This window comes from Ursus maritimus, unplaced genomic scaffold (genome assembly GCF_017311325.1).
Source record: "Ursus maritimus isolate PB19 unplaced genomic scaffold, ASM1731132v1 scaffold_17, whole genome shotgun sequence".
Taxonomy (NCBI): Eukaryota; Metazoa; Chordata; class Mammalia; order Carnivora; family Ursidae; genus Ursus; species Ursus maritimus.
The window spans coordinates 38,980,727-38,996,953 of NW_024424119.1; the positions used below are offsets into that span (position 1 = coordinate 38,980,727).

Consider the following 16,227-nt stretch of genomic DNA (forward strand, 5'->3'; position numbering starts at 1 on the left):
TTTCTTTCTTTCTTTCTTTCTTTCTTTCTTTCTTTCTTTCTTTCTTTTTTTTTTTGAGAGAGAGCAAGCACTGTGGGGGGAGGGGCAGAGTGAGAGGGAAAGAGAGAATCTTAAGCAGGCTCCATCCCCAGTGGAGTGGGGAGCCTGACTAGGGCTCAACTCAGACTCAATCTGACGACCCTGAGATCATGACCTGAGCTGAAATCAAGTCAGTTGCTTAACTGACTGAGTCACCCAGGCACCCCAAATATGTATAGAGTGCACAGAAATAACAGTTTGATTCCAAATTAGTTTTATTGCAGTTTTGGATGTTTTAAGAAGATCTGACACTTCTATTTAAATATAAAAAGGCAAAATTTTATGGTGATGGTAATGAATATTACCTTAATTTATCAGGACAAGGATTCTGGAGCTCATGGCTAGACTATGGGAGATTCAGGAACCTCCTAACATTATTTTCAAAATTTTGCATATATGTTTATCTATGCATTTTTCTGCAAAAGGAGTTCATAAAAAATTTATAGAACTTTTTTTGACATTAGAATAAAATATAGCATAATGCTACTAGCAGTATTTTCTTTTAGTTTAAGAAAATGTACTTAAACTTCCTAATGCTTCCTTTATGGCTAGACTCTTCAGATGCCTGAAAAAATTTTTTTAAATCCATACAGGCCCAAAGCCTTATTACTAAAAATGGTAAAGTAAAGCAAAAATATACTCTAAAATAATATGAGTCTAGGGAACCTCCTTTAAGGTGGTAATGTCATCAAGTCAGAAGAATAGGAGGCTTGAGTACTGGTGACATATTGATAATAGAGCAAATTGGTATTTGTTTCTCAAATTCTATGGAAAAACTGACCTACTTTTAAGATTATTATGTATAACTTGAAAAGCTTTTGGAATAGTTTGATCCAGGTGGGAGCAGACTTTTGTTTGGAATGGATTATGCCTGGGCATACTTCCTGTGTCATCCCTAAATGCCTTCTTTGGAACATGTCCTCTATGGGCCGTATCACTGTACCTGAATATAGAATTGCTCACTGGTATCATATAACCCATGTATAGAGGAGTAAAATGATTCTTTGAAGTATATTTTGCATTTAACTGCTTACCATTACCTGAAAAGAGGCTGGTTAAGTGGTGAAACCATGCTTGAATGGGTAAAGGGAAAAAACTTATATTTGCCATTCATTGATAACTTTTCTAAGAATTTTATTTCAATGTTTAATATGTATCACAGGCTCAAAGTGATCAGGATTCTACTTCAAATAGATCATTTGTTAATTTTCTTAACAGGTTGTGCTTTGATTTAATTCTATTCAGTAGATGTTTGTTGAACATTTTTACTGTGTACAAAGCACTGTGCTGGATGCTATACATTTTTTCAAAGAAAAAGGGTCTGCTTCTTACCCTCCAGGGGGGAAGGTATATGAATGACTATGTCATGCTACAATAAAGGTATGAAGTGCTCTTGGGAGAATGGGAGGAGAGGTTTATCCTGAGAGAGCATACTTGGGGCACATTTCTTAAAGGAGATAGTGTTTGAGTGGGGCAACAAAAGAGAACTCTAAAGGCTAGCAGTAAGAGGAAGAGGGAGACAGGCTGGGATGACATGTTTGTGCATGGGCTGAACTGTGATAGTGTGAACATATTCAGGAAACGGTGAGTAGAATGATGCTAAAAGAAGAATTACTAGCGGCCAAATCATGAAGTTTGAATCCAGCTAAGTTTGATCTCTATTTTGAACCAAGTAGGAAGCTACGGAAGGTCTTTTGAGCAAGAAAATTCAGTTTAACAACACGTATTTCTCAAGAGCCTACTACATACTTGGTACTGTGCTGGGTGCCAGGAATATGAAGACAAACATGTTTCCTTTCTTTCAGGGGCTTAGAGTTCAGGAAGTGAAATGTTCAGAGCTGTATTTCAGAAATGTAATTGATGTCAATGTATATGATGCATCAAAGGAGGATGACTAGAAATAAGTAGATTAGTCAGAAGTTGCTTTAAAACTCCAAAAGAGAGGTGAAGGCCTGAATTTGGGAAAAAGCAGTGGGAGGAGAATGGAGAGAGGTATTCTGGAGACACTGCAGCTACTGATTAGGTTACAGTAGGAATCCCATAAACTAAGTGTGGGGAGGATGAGAAGTTGTGTTTTGGACATGCAGAGTTTGAGGCACCTGTGGGATATTCATGTGGAGATTCCCAGTACAATGCTAGAATATCGGTGCAGATCTTAAGAAAAGCCAGGAAAATTTTAAGGATTGTACTCAGAAATGAAAGCTAAATTTGTGGGAATTCTGAATTTATTAAGGAAAGAGTACAGTGGTAACAGAAGAGGACTGAGCCCTGAATTTGGGGGCATGTCTAAATTTCATAGTGGGACATGGAAAAAAGAACCAAGAAAGGACACTGGTTAGAGATCACTACAGCAGATAAAAAGAGTATATGTTCCTTAAGTGAACATTTTTCATCAATGGGTATTTACTTTTATTCATATCCTGCCAAGAGGTAATTAAGAGATAAAATATGACTATAAATTTATAAAAGGCGTTTAATTTTTCTTAAAATTTATTTATTTATTTGAGAGAGAGAGCACAAGCAGGGGGAGCAGGAGAGGGAGAGGGAGAAGCAGACTTCATCCCAGGACCCCCCAGATCATGACCGGAGCCAAAGGCAGATGCTCAATCAACAGAGACACCCAGGTGCCCCAAGGCACCCTTCTTTTAGAACAGAAGTTTAAGTGGAAAGAATATTTATTAATTTGAAAACTGTACTTTAAAGGCTTTTAAGCATTTTTTAGTTTACTAATTTAATGTTTCTTTGCAGTGGGCACCTGAGTTTAATTTTGCTTAATGAAAAATACAAACAAACATTTAAGAAAAGAATACCTTTATATCCAGTTCTTCTGATTTTAGCCCAAATGTTACCAAAGCTGCATAAATCAATGCTAGATGATGAAGTGTTCTTTCTGTAAGATGGTACCTAAAAAAAAAATTATATTACTATACTTGTACTCATTTGATACCTATTAGAAGATCATTTCATTTTCCACATTTCATGTTATGAGAATAATCTGGCTAAGATAAAGCTGTGTGACAGACTCAGAACTCTTTTAAGAAGATGGTCCCCCCCCCTCCATTCTTTAACAATCCAGTTGCATCTAGGGGATGCTGAGAGTGTGTTTGAGGGGAGAGCCCTTACCGGCTCCAGGGATGGCTATCTGACTGACACCAACTAAAATACTCTATACCCCTGGCCAAAGTAACAGGTTCAGATATGAACATGTGACCAGAGCTAGGATAACTAGAATCCTCCCTGGGTCTTTTTCTTGAACTGTTAGAAAAAACACTTCTTAAAAAATAATCATTACGTGATGTGATAGAGCTGTTAGCTAATATATATTGCAATATATAAATATATCAAATCAGCATGTTGTAGACTTTAAACTTACACAATCTGGTATGTCAATTATATCTCAATTAAAAGAACGCATTTCCCCCCCTATGGCTATTAAGGAGATCAGATGTGAGTCTTGAGCTATGGGTAGATATTTCTACTGCCTTTATCCACACTAAGTACCCTAAGCCCCCAAAAGGAAATTTATTGGCTCATATTAGTAGGAAGTCCAGGAGAAGACATTATTAGATCCAGGGACTCAAACTATGTCATTGAGACAAGGGCTCTCTTAATTTCTTGGCTCTCCTTTCTCTTGCTAGTTTTTTTCTCAGGCAAGCTTTTTCCATAAGAGTGGCTGACAAGAGCGGTTTACTGTGCCTAAACTGTTTGTACAAACAATGTGGTTTCTGCTGAACACCTGCTTTTTTTCTTGGGAGTCTAGAATTTTGCTATGTGCTAGGCAGAGGGTGCCTATATGACCAGTCCTTAGTGAAAGCCCTGGGCATTGAGTCTCTAGAGAGTTTCCCTGGTACACAACATTTTACAACATTTACAACTCTTTCCTGTGGAAATTAAGCACATTCTGTGTGATTCTACTAGGAGGAGATTCCTGGAAGCTTCCTTCTAGCTTCCTCTGGATTTTGTTCCATGTACTTTTTCCCTTTGCTGATTTTGCTTGGTAAGCATTTACTATAATAAATCATAGTCATGATTACAAGTACATGCCGAGTCCAGTGAATCCTCTTATCAAATCATCAAACTTGGGGGTAGTCTTAGGGATTCCTTTTTTGTTTGTTTTTTTAAAGATTTTATTTATTTATGTGACAGAGAGACAGCCAGCGAGAGAGGGAACACAGCAGGAGGAGTGGGAGAGGAAGAAGCAGGCTCCTAGCAGAGGACCCCGATGGGGGACTCGATCCCGGTACGCCGGGATCACGCCCTGAGCCGAAGGCAGACGCTTTAACGACTGCGCTACTCAGGCGCCCCAGTCTTAGGGATTCCTAATACATTTTCTTAAACAGGAACTAATGGCATGAACTACTGAGGTAATTCAAGCAATTTTATTTTGTATGTTGAATTTTCCTCATTTGGTCAGTTGATTAAGATACTTCTTAAATGTTTCATACATCTAAAAATATAGAACTGAGATACCTAGAAGTCTGAAAATAACTACATTTTATAATAACATCTTATTGTGAATAAATAACTTCATATCCTGAACATAAAATTATCTCAGACTATTACATAATTGGGGTTTTTTTCCCATGAAAATCTGGGTAAAAATAAGTTTGAATCCCCTCTTTTTTGCTGTATTTCAATTACACCTCTGGAACATAGGTGAATAGCAATCTAAGAACAACTTAAATTTTTTTCCAAAACAGTTTCATCTATAGGATACTTCCAAGATCTTGATAAAGCTTAAATGCTGTACAAGCAAGTTCCAAGCTTAAAATGCTATACAGCCTTTACTAATATTCAAAATGAAGATTTCAGACCTAAATTATTATTTTTATTTTTCAATTTTGGTAGAAAGGAAAAACAAAGTTATATGACTTGCTAGAGGTTGTTGTTAATAGAAAAAGAAATAACCAAGCTGTTTGGACTCTTAAATTTTAACTTATACTTATCCCCACATAATAATAATTGTATACAAAGAGCTTGGTACAGTAGGTAAACAAAAATGGAATCAAAGTGGAAAGTCATCACATATTCAATGTCAAATAAGGAAAGATCTCTATACCTTCTCTAATAACTAAATAATGTATTTTTAAAGATTTTATTTATTTGAGAGAGAGAGAGAGCATGAGCGGGAGGAGGGTCAGAGGGAGAAGTAGACTCCATGCTGAGTAGGGAGCCCGATACAGGGCTCAATCCCAGGACCTCAGGATGGTGACCTGAGCCAAAGGAAGCCAAACTAACCAGACTAAATAATATTTTAAAAACTTCTACTATAAGTGATGTGATACTGTAGAGATTTAAAAAAAAAAAAGGAGACTAGTTTGCAATTTAGTGGGAAAGATTCATTCACTTGATCAAGGAATATTTACCAAGCATCTATCATATGAAACAATATGCAGTGCCATGGGGCAAGTACTCCAAAATGATAATACAAAGCAAAATGTGATAAATATCAAAGATGAGGAAAAGATAGCAAGCTAAGGAGTGCAAAGGATGGAGAGGTCACAATTAACTATTTGTGTGCATGAGATGGGGGTATTAAGGAAAGATAGAATAGAAAAAGTGATATTTGGGGGCAGGTTTTGAAAAATAGTCACAATTTCACCAGATCAGTTGTTGGAAATAGAGAATACTGTAGAAAGAGAGAAATGTATCAGCAAAAGTAGAAGTGGGAAAGTAAGGACCATGTTTGTGAACCAATGAGCAATCCTTCTGGCTGAAATGGAAAACAGTGAAAATTAAGCCTGAAAATATAGGTCAGGATTATATTCTGAAGACTTTGAATATTAGGGTGAATAGTATGTATGTATACAGTAGATAATAGGGAAGTCAGTGAAGGCTTTTTATCAGAGTGAAACAGTGAAAGCCTGGTTTTGGGAATATTAATTGAATGTATGAAAGATTATGGAGGGTAACATGGAGAGCCATGAGGTGGGAAAACAGTTGGTAGCCTATTTTAACAGTCCACATAAGATCTGAACTAAGATGTTGGTAATACATGGAGAGAGGGGATAGATTAAAGAGGCTAGTGGTTACATCCATAAGATATGTTTTCTAATTTTGGTGACTAAAAGAAAGGCAATGGTCATAAATAGCCAAAGGGCAGAAAAGAGGAGACACTGTTTTGGAGGAGACAGAGAATATAATGAATTCACCCTGGAAAATGTTAAGTTTGAGAGCCTATAAAATATCAGGGTGGAAATATGTAATAGAAAATTAGAAATACATGTCAGGAATTTCAAAGAGAGACTGAAGCTGCAGATATAAATATAAAATTATAGGTAGAAAGATGCTGATCGAAGCGATGGCAGTGGGTAAGGTTTCTAATGGATTGAATAGAAGAAAGAGAATTCAGATGTATCTGGAGACTGGGACAAGGAAGAAGAGGTAAAGACAGAGAAAGAGTAGTAGAGAGAAGATCAAAACTGTGAAGTGTCATGGGACTGAAGAGCTTCAAGTAAGGAAGCACTGATAACGTCTTCAATACTTCAGAGCAGAGAAAGATAAAAATACTTTTGGAGGTGGAAGTGATCCTGAGAGAAAGATTAGTACAGGCGTAGGAAGAAAAGTCAGACTGCAGAGAATTAAAAAAGGAGGTGGAAGCTGTGGGTTCATAAAATTTTGAGATGAAGGGAAGAAGGGGCATTTAATGATAACTTGAGCCAGTATGTTGGCATGGATTTTTGGTAATTTTTAAGTTAAGCACATCAATGAAACAAAGAATTGCAAGGTGCTACTTAGTTGGTAAATTTAATGAGCTTTTAGAGAGAAATGATATAAGAATGGCATCTTTTAACAGACAATTCCAGAACTAAAAAGTAATAAAAAGTGAAACACATAAAGCAGCGACTCTTAGTGAACTAGAGGAGATTGATTTGCACAGAATGTCCAGCAGAAATACGTCATCTCCAAAATTCTGATTTGTTTTCCTATGGGCATGATTCCACCTCGAAGATCCCTGACTCAAAGCAAACTAGATGAGCAAATGGAAAATTTGCATAGCTACTTTTATTCAAGGAAGAGGACCAAATAACTTAAGAAATATAAACGTGACTTTGGATGAAGAAATGTTTACTTACTCTGAGTTTAATGTTTTTTTGGTATATAAGATTATCCAACAGTAGCTGTATTGGAATGATAATGCCATCAGTCTCATAATGATATTGTCTGATGCCTTCTCACAATTCAATTCTTCTAGGTCCTACCAGAAAATAAATACAATAAAAAGATTCACTAGGTTGAATAGTTGTTATGAAATTATTAACATATTTCAATATTCTATTTTATATATATCATATATATATGATATATATCAACTTGAGAAGAGTTATGGGTATGGGCTTCCATTTTGTGGAAAAATTAAAATCGCACTGGAAGTAGTAGGGGAAAAGCTATAGTAGATGTCAATCAGCAAATGATAGCTTCAGCAAGGAAGGCTCATGAATCTCCCAAAGTCCTAGATATGAAGAAAGCAGCCTATATGCTGCCCCTATTTGGGGAAAGTCCTTTGTAGACAGGGATTTGGCTACTCATAAAATATGTTTAAAAACTCATGGGATAATCTGCGCTGAATGCTTATTTAAGGAAGATGATAAAGAAGCCATCATGGACTTCAGGAATTGCTCTCTAATGGTCTAGGATCCTCTTTTTCCTTTAATGCAATTAATTTTTTTTTCAAAGTTACATTCTATTTTATTTTATTTTATTTTATTTTATTTTAGAGAAAAAGCATGCACAAGTGGGGTTGGCTGGGGCAGAGGGAGAGGGAAACAGAGAATCTTAGAGAATCTTAAGCAGGCTGCACGGAGCTCAACTTGGGTCTACAATTAATTTTTGATAGAATAAATGATTCAGGAAGTGTCTTACTCTAACAAGTTATGTAACTATGAATTAAAATTAAAAGTTTCCCAAATGGTATTTCTCCCTAAATAATTGTTTTTTTTTTTTTTAAAAAAACTTTAGGGGTGTCTGGGTGGCTTAGCCAGTTAAGCATCTGCCCTTGGCTTAGGTCATGATCCCAGGGTCCTGGGATAGGGCCCCAGATCGGGATCCCTGCTCAGCCGGGCACCTGCTTCTCCCTCTCCCTCTGCCACTTCCCCTGCTTGTGCTCTCTCTCTCAAATAAATAAAAAAAAATCTTTTTAAAAAGCTTTAAATATGTAAGACATGGTAGCTCTTAAGAAACCTTTAAACAGAGCTTTGTTTTTCCATTATATAATTCTTAGATTGCTAACATTTGCTCATGATCAGACTTCTACTTTACCATACTTGCCACGAATTTATATTCCATACCATCAAACTTGGTTTCTGCTTCCCACTTCCACCCTGCTGAATTAATTTCATTGTAATTTGTACTCCAATCAAGCAAACATATCAGGGAGATTCAGTCAAGAATTTGTACATCTTAAACAGGCCAATTAATTACGAAGAAATTGAGTCAGTGATAAACAACCTTCCAAATAACAAAACTCCAGGCCCGGACGGTTTTCCTGGGGAATTCTACCAAACATTCAAAGAAGAAATAATAACCTATTCTCCTAAAGCTATTTCAAAAAATAGAAACAGAAGGAAAGCTACCAAACTCATTCTATGAGGCCAATATTACCTTGATCCCCAAACCAGGCAAAGACCCCCTCAAAAAGGAGAATTACAGACCGATTTCCCTAATGAATATGGACGCCAAAATCCTCAACAAGATACTTGCTAATAGAATCCAACAGTACATTAAAAGGATTATCCATCATGACCAAGTGGGATTCATACCTGGGATGCAAGCATGGTTCAACATTCGCAAATCGATCAGCGTGATGCATCATATCAACAAGAAAAGACTCAAGAACCATATGATCCTCTCAATCGATGCTGAAAAAGCATTTGACAAAATACAGCATCCTTTCCTGATTAAAACCCTTCAGAGTGTAGGAATAGAAGGTACATTTCTCAATCTCATAAAAGCCATCTATGAAAAGCCTACTGCAAATATTATTCTCAATGGGGAAAAGCTGGAAGCCTTTCCCTTAAGATCAGGAACTCGACAAGGATGCCCACTCTCGCCACTATTATTCAACATAGTACTAGAAGTCCTTGCAACAGCAATCAGACGACAAAAAGGGATCAAAGGTATTCAAATCGGCAAAGAAGAAGTCAAAATGTCTCTCTTTGCAGATGACATGATACTCTATATGGAAAACCCAAAAGAAGCCACTCCCAAACTATTAGAAGTTATAGAGCAATTCAGTAACGTGGCGGGATACAAAATCAATGCTCAGAAATCAGTTGCATTTCTATACACGAATAACGAGACCGAAGAAAGAGAAATTAGGGAATCCATCCCATTTACAATAGCACCAAAAACCATACGTTACCTTGGAATTAACTTAACCAGAGACGTAAAGGACCTATATTCTAGAAACTATAAATCACTCTTGAAAGACATTGAGGAAGACATAAAAAGATGGAAAGATATTCCATGCTCATGGATCGGAAGAATTAACATAGTTAAAATGTCCATGCTACCCAGAGCAATCTACACTTTCAATGCTATCCCGATCAAAATACCAAGGACATTTTTCAAAGAACTGGAACAAACAGTCCTTAAATTTGTATGGAAACAGAAAAGGCCCCGAATCTCCAAGGAACTGTTGAAAAGGAAAAACAAAGCTGGGGGCATCACAATGCCGGATTTCGAGCTGTACTACAAAGCTGTGATCACAAAGACAGCATGGTACTGGCACAAAAACAGACACATAGACCAATGGAACAGAATAGAGAGCCCAGAAATGGACCCTCGGCTCTTTGGGCAACTAATATTTGATAAAGCAGGAAAAAACATCCGGTGGGAAAAAGACAGTCTCTTCAATAAATGGTGCTGGGAAAATTGGACAGCTACATGCAAAAGAATGAAACTTGACCACTCTCTCACACCATACACAAAAATAAACTCCAAATGGATGAAAGACCTCGATGTGAGACAGGAATCCATCAAAATTCTAGAGGAGAACATAGGCAGCAACCTCTACGACATCGGCCAAAGCAACCTTTTTCATGACACATCCCCAAAGGCAAGAGAAACAAAAGATAAAATGAATTTATGGGACTTCATCAAGATTAAAAGTTTCTGCACATCCAAGGAAACAGTCAGAAAAACTAAGAGGCAGCCCACGGAATGGGAGAAGATATTTGCAAATGACACTACAGATAAAGGACTGGTATCCAAGATCTACAAAGAACTTCTCAAACTCAATACACGAGAAACAAATAAACAAATCAAAAAATGGGCAGAAGATATGAACAGACACTTTTCCAATGAAGACATACAAATGGCTAACAGACACATGAAAAAATGTTCAAAATCATTAGCCATCAAGGAAATTCAAATCAAAACCACACTGAGATACCACCTTACGCCAGTTAGAATGGCAAAAATAGACAAGGCAAGAAACAACAATTGTTGGAGAGGATGTGGAGAAAGGGGATCCCTCCTACATTGTTGGTGGGAATGCAAGTTGGTACAGCTACTCTGGAAAACAGTGTGGAGGTCCCTTAAAAAGTTAAAAATTGAGCTACCCTCCTCCACATTCTTGCAAACTCTTTCTCAAATAATAAAAGTTTTTAAAAATTTAAATAAATAATAAAATAATCATAATAAACCCAATGCATGTTTTTTGTGAATATGTATTTTAACATGGACAGCACTGGAGGAGATAATGCTAAGTGAAATAAGTCAAGCAGAGAAAGACAACTATCATATGATTTCTCTCATCTATGGAACATAAGAACTAGGATGATCGGTAGGGGAAGAAAGGGATAAAGAAAGGGGGGGTAATCAGAAGGGGGAATGAAACATGAGAGACTATGGACTATGAGAAACAAACTGAGGACTTCAGAGGGGAGGGGGGTGGGGGAATGGGATAGACCGGTGATGGGTAGTAAGGAGGGCACATATTGCATGGTGCACTGGGTGTTATACACAACTAATGAATCATCGAGCCTTACATCGGAAACCGGGGATGTACTGTATGGTGACTAACATAATATAATAAAAAATCAATAAAAAAAAAAAACCCGAAAAAAAAAAAAAAAAGAATTTGTACATCTTAAACCCAAACTATAGGGATTTTTTAAAGAGAATTTTTCTTTCTTCTTTTTTTTAAACCGGCTTACTTATAGGCACTCCTCACTTACCTTAGAGGAAATCCCATATTACTTATCATGGATTAATATACTACCACCTTTTAAGAAACATAGTGGCTAGGATTTGATTTTTAAGGTTTTCAACACTAATTATTCTATAAATATATTTTAAAATAGGTCAATATATAACATTAAAGATTCCATATTTGCTTTGTCTCCTCAAAGTATGTTAAAAATTACAAGGCCTTAAAGAAGCTTGGTAATAGTCATTTCCCATAGTGATAATTTTAATACTTGTCCATTTGCAAAGTTTTGGAAGAAAACACTAATGGATTATAGTTAAGCTCTCTATAGTCAAGCTAATAATAAACTACACAATTATATATATTGTACTCTATTTACTTTGTATTTTTTACTGTATAATTTTACCTGCAAAATTATGGCAGTGTGTTCATCAATTGTCACCACTACATAACACTCTGTACCTCCAAAGAGTTTCAGCGACTCACTGCAGCATCTCTCCACTAGTGTGATATTATACCTATAAAATACCATATTTTTGGGTGACATAATGAAATGGCTAAGAAAAATTCTTTAAGAAAAGCTGTATTGTCCTCTTGCATATTAAATTATTTGAACTACTGTGCTTTTTCTTTCATACATCAATTTATTCTACTTTGTAAATTTGAGGAATGAAATAATGATTTATTCAGTATATATGACAAATTAGTTGAGATGTGCATTGCCTTAGGTATTTCATTTAGAACTTCACAGTCCTATTTCCCATGCAATATTTAAAGCCCTCTAAATAAGAACACTCATTCTCAATATTATCAATGACCCAAAGATATGACCATAAAACTCACAGGAAAAAAAAGACACATTAAGTGTTCATATTTGCTGGTAACGAAAGAAATGAAATTAAGATATAAATTTAGACAATAATGAAATATTTTTTCTTCACAAGATTGACATATATTGCCAGAAAAGATAATATTCAGTAATTATGATGGTGTACTATAGGGAGAGAAGTGTAACTTGACATAGACTCTCTGGAAAACTACTTCTATGTGATATAATTTCATGCTTCAATAAGAGAGAAATATGCCACATATATAGCACAATGTTTTTCCATTTAGGATATATATACCTTTGCTAAAGTTATGAAATCGATAACTTACTTGGATTCTAGCAACTGAAGTATTTCTGGAGTATTAAGAAGTCCTTCAGATGCAAAAAACACATATGGAACCTGAATTTCCAAAAGAAATCCACCAAAACTATCCAGCAGGTTGCTTCCTGAATAAGAGAAAGTTTATAAATATTTCTCCTTTTTCTCATCCTTCAGGTCTTTCTCTTTTTTACTAAACATGAGAACAGCAAGTGTATGTTCAAGGAGCAGTACAAAAATAAAACATTCATTGTAAAAAATCATAAATCAGAATACAGAAAGGTCTGAAGAATAAAATAAAAACCATATGTTATCCTACCACCTAAAAATAGAACAGCATTAACAGAACTTACTAAAACTACCATATGATTCGTTAACAGGAAAATAATAAATACCTCAATAGATAAATGGACAAAGAACATTAATAGGCAACTTACAAAAGAATGGCTATACAAGATCAATTCACAGCTGAAAGATATGGATAATCAAAGACATTATCTGTAATATAGCTATAAAATATTTCATGCCTATAATTCTGTCAAAGACTTAAAAGAATAATAATACCTACTCACAGTAAAGATATTGGGGAAAGTATTCTCTTATACTTTCTGCACAAATATGAATTGAGATAGCATTTCTGGAAGGATATTTGGCAATATATAAATGTGTGTATACCTTTGACCCAGCAACTCACTTTATTTCTTAGAACAAGTATATAAAAATAAATAAGATTTATGAGCTACTATAAATCTTACACTATAATAGTGGAAAATTGAGAGATTGTGAATGCTCCAAATAAGGAACTGGCTGAATCAATTAAGTTCATCTTTGAAAGAATGGAAGAAGCCTCTACATATAAACTGGGATACTTATCTTTTATCTTTTTGGGGGCCCTTATTTAATCAACTTAACATTTACTTCTATATATCAAAAATTCCAAAGTAATCATTATGGTGACTATATTTTTAGAATTGAATTGGAATATCTCAGAATTCAAACTTCCCACTCAGACTTGAGGTGGATAGAAAATAACTTATGGCAAGTATTGAAAGGGATGCATTGGGACTTAAAGTGTACAGGGTTTTTAATTTAATAATGTGAGAATTCACAACCTGAGTCATGTGAAGTGTTGCTGAGAAATACAAAGAAACCAAATGATATACAAAGTGGTTTTAGACTCTTTTCAAAGTGTTTGTGTAAAAATTTTTTTTGCACACTCAGTTTTCTGAATCAGTCAATATACTACGACAGAATTTTCCCCTAAAATTCAATAAAAATACTATTGCATAGAAGTATCAGGTGAAGATTAGAGATAATGGTAATAAATTGTGCTATTATAAGTAAAATTTAGAAGGTAAAGGGATGAAGACAAATATAACTGTAAAGTTTACTTTTCAAATGAGGACTATGAAGTAAGGGGTAAAGAACTGGCCCAAGGTCACATGGAGTGCTGAGGTTAGAGCTTGAACTCAAGTCCTTAAATGCCATTGCTCATTCTTTTTCCACAGATAAGAAGTAGAAAACAGACAATTTCCATTCTATCACCACAACAGAAGGATTTTAGCTTAAATCCTTACTCTTTAAAACTGTGTCTGGAAGAATCACTTTGAAGACCTTGTGAGGAATGTTCAACTTCTCGCAGTGTTTAGTCCAACAAGAGTTTTCTACAAAATTGTATTCCACCACAAATGAGAAGTTACTCCAGGGAAAATCTGATCCAATATATTGATTATGTACAACCACACAGGAACTTGTACTGAAGACAAAACAAAGCCAAGAAAATGGAATTATATTTGCATCATTAATTATTTGGAGGGCCAAAAGAGTACTGTTTTTGGCTATTGTATTCTTCTCTAGTCTGTGCCTGCTTATCTTGGAAAGGCACTGGTGTATTTTCTGTTGATTTGTTTTCCAATTGTGCTAATTCCTTTTTATCTTTCTTTTTGATGGTCATACACTAAAAAAAAATTTTTTTAAAGATTTTTAAAAAAGATTTTATTTATTTATTCGAGAGAGAGAGAGAGAGCCAGCCCAAGGCGGGGGGGGGGGGCAGAGGGAGAAGCAGACTCCCCACTGAGCAGGGAGCCCTACGATGATGATGATGATGACGACGACGACGATGATGATGACGATGATGATGTGGGGCTTGATCCCAGGACCCTGGGATCATGACCTGAGCCACAGGCAGACGTTTGACTGAGCCACCCAGGTGTCCCTTTTAAGATTTTATTTTTAAGTAATCTCTACATCCAATGTGGGGCTCAAACTCATGACCCCGAGATCAAGAGTTGTGTGCTCTTCCAACGGAGCCAGCCAGGTGCCCCTATGGTCATACATTTTTTTAAAAGAACAGGATCTGTGGACTACTTCACATTCTGAAATGCAAGGGGCCCTAATTTTATTAACTGAGTCCTATCAATAACAGAAAAGTCACTGTGAGAATTCATTTTCTTACACATGTGAGGTTTCATCTTTGAGGATCTACATAATAGAATATTATCTGACAATTTTGAAATGATTTTTCTTTTTCTCAATGAGCTTCATAGGTGATTTAGCAACAACAAAAAACATGGATACTTAAATATCATGTTTATCTTTCCTATCTTCAAATTCCATATAATAGCACTCATTGTAATGAAAATTCTCTACTGCTGCTTTCTGTCTAGAGCAATCTAGATAGATAATAGACATAAGTTAAATGCTTTTATGGGCTTCTATTTGATTTACAACTCCTCTTTTTATTATCTGGATCCCAGTATTAGAAATAGAAATTTCTACATAAAATAAGGCACAATTAAAACATTTTTAGACAAGTCAACACTAATTTTATTATTAGCACGCTCTCACTAAAAGAATTTCTAAAGGATGTACTTCAGGAAGAAGGAGAACTTGAAAGAGAGGAAGAAGATATAAGAAAAAATGCTGAGCAAAAAAAACCCCTGAAACTGGTATAAACAAGGGTAGATCTAAATGGGTACTTCCTGTACTAACAGTGACACTGATAATGATAAGTTGGGAATATTAAAGCAAGATTGAACTAAAATTCTGGACAACAATATTATATAATACATAAGGCAATGACCTGAGCTCAAATATTCTAATGTAAAACACTTTTCAGGACAAGGAGAGATACACTGATTCATTTCAGGTTTTATTAAACCTTTTTTTTTTTTAATTTTAACTTAACTTTTTTTTTTTATTAAACCTTCTAAAAAGTTAAATTCCAGGAGAAATTGCGCTTTTCCTGTGGAACTGGTATGCTTATTCCCCACAGGTGAAGAAATACATTTTTACCCATTTAAAACACGTTCAGGTTCCAGAAAATCTTTCCTTTTGTTTGAATGTAAGACAGTCAATGTTAAACCTGTTGGGAAAAAAAGAGTAATACAAAAAAGTGTTTTTCAGTGTTTTGTTCATATATAATTTTTAGGTGTTCATATATTTCACTACCATAAAAATGAATTAAAGATCTGTGAACAAGGAAACTGCTTAAAATACAATTTGCTGGATTATTTTTCTGTCTGTGGGTATCAGAAAATTTGAAGCATGGGCAATATTTCTGGTGTGTGTATATGTTTTGTATATATAAGCATGGAAATTCTGAATTTATTATGTAAAATAATAAAATGTATCAAAATCTTAATTTTAAAGTAGCCAAATTAAACACTCATCAATTCTGTGCATTTAATTTTACTTTGCTAAAAATCATGGTTGATTTCACCTTTTTTCTCTAGTCAAAAATTTAAGTACATAACTAAATCACAAGAGACTACATTTTGATGTCTTTTTTCCTTTCTATTGGCTGTATGAGAAGCAGAAGACCCACCATCTGCTCCTTAGATTCACTTC

General features: G+C 35.3%; 1 protein-coding gene across 1 annotated transcript in view; it reads right to left on the reverse strand.

Annotated features, from left to right (window-relative positions):
* SHOC1 (shortage in chiasmata 1) overlaps window positions 1–16,227 on the reverse strand; it is a 77,735-nt gene that overhangs the window by 8,407 nt on the left and 53,101 nt on the right. Inside the window, exons 18-23 of the mRNA XM_008707945.2 lie at window positions 15,673–15,742; window positions 13,956–14,134; window positions 12,389–12,506; window positions 11,637–11,748; window positions 7,155–7,276; window positions 2,889–2,982 (exon numbers count right to left, since the gene is read on the reverse strand). Coding sequence (XP_008706167.2) covers window positions 2,889–2,982; window positions 7,155–7,276; window positions 11,637–11,748; window positions 12,389–12,506; window positions 13,956–14,134; window positions 15,673–15,742 — 695 coding nt within the window. The remainder of the gene's footprint in view (window positions 1–2,888; window positions 2,983–7,154; window positions 7,277–11,636; window positions 11,749–12,388; window positions 12,507–13,955; window positions 14,135–15,672; window positions 15,743–16,227) is intronic.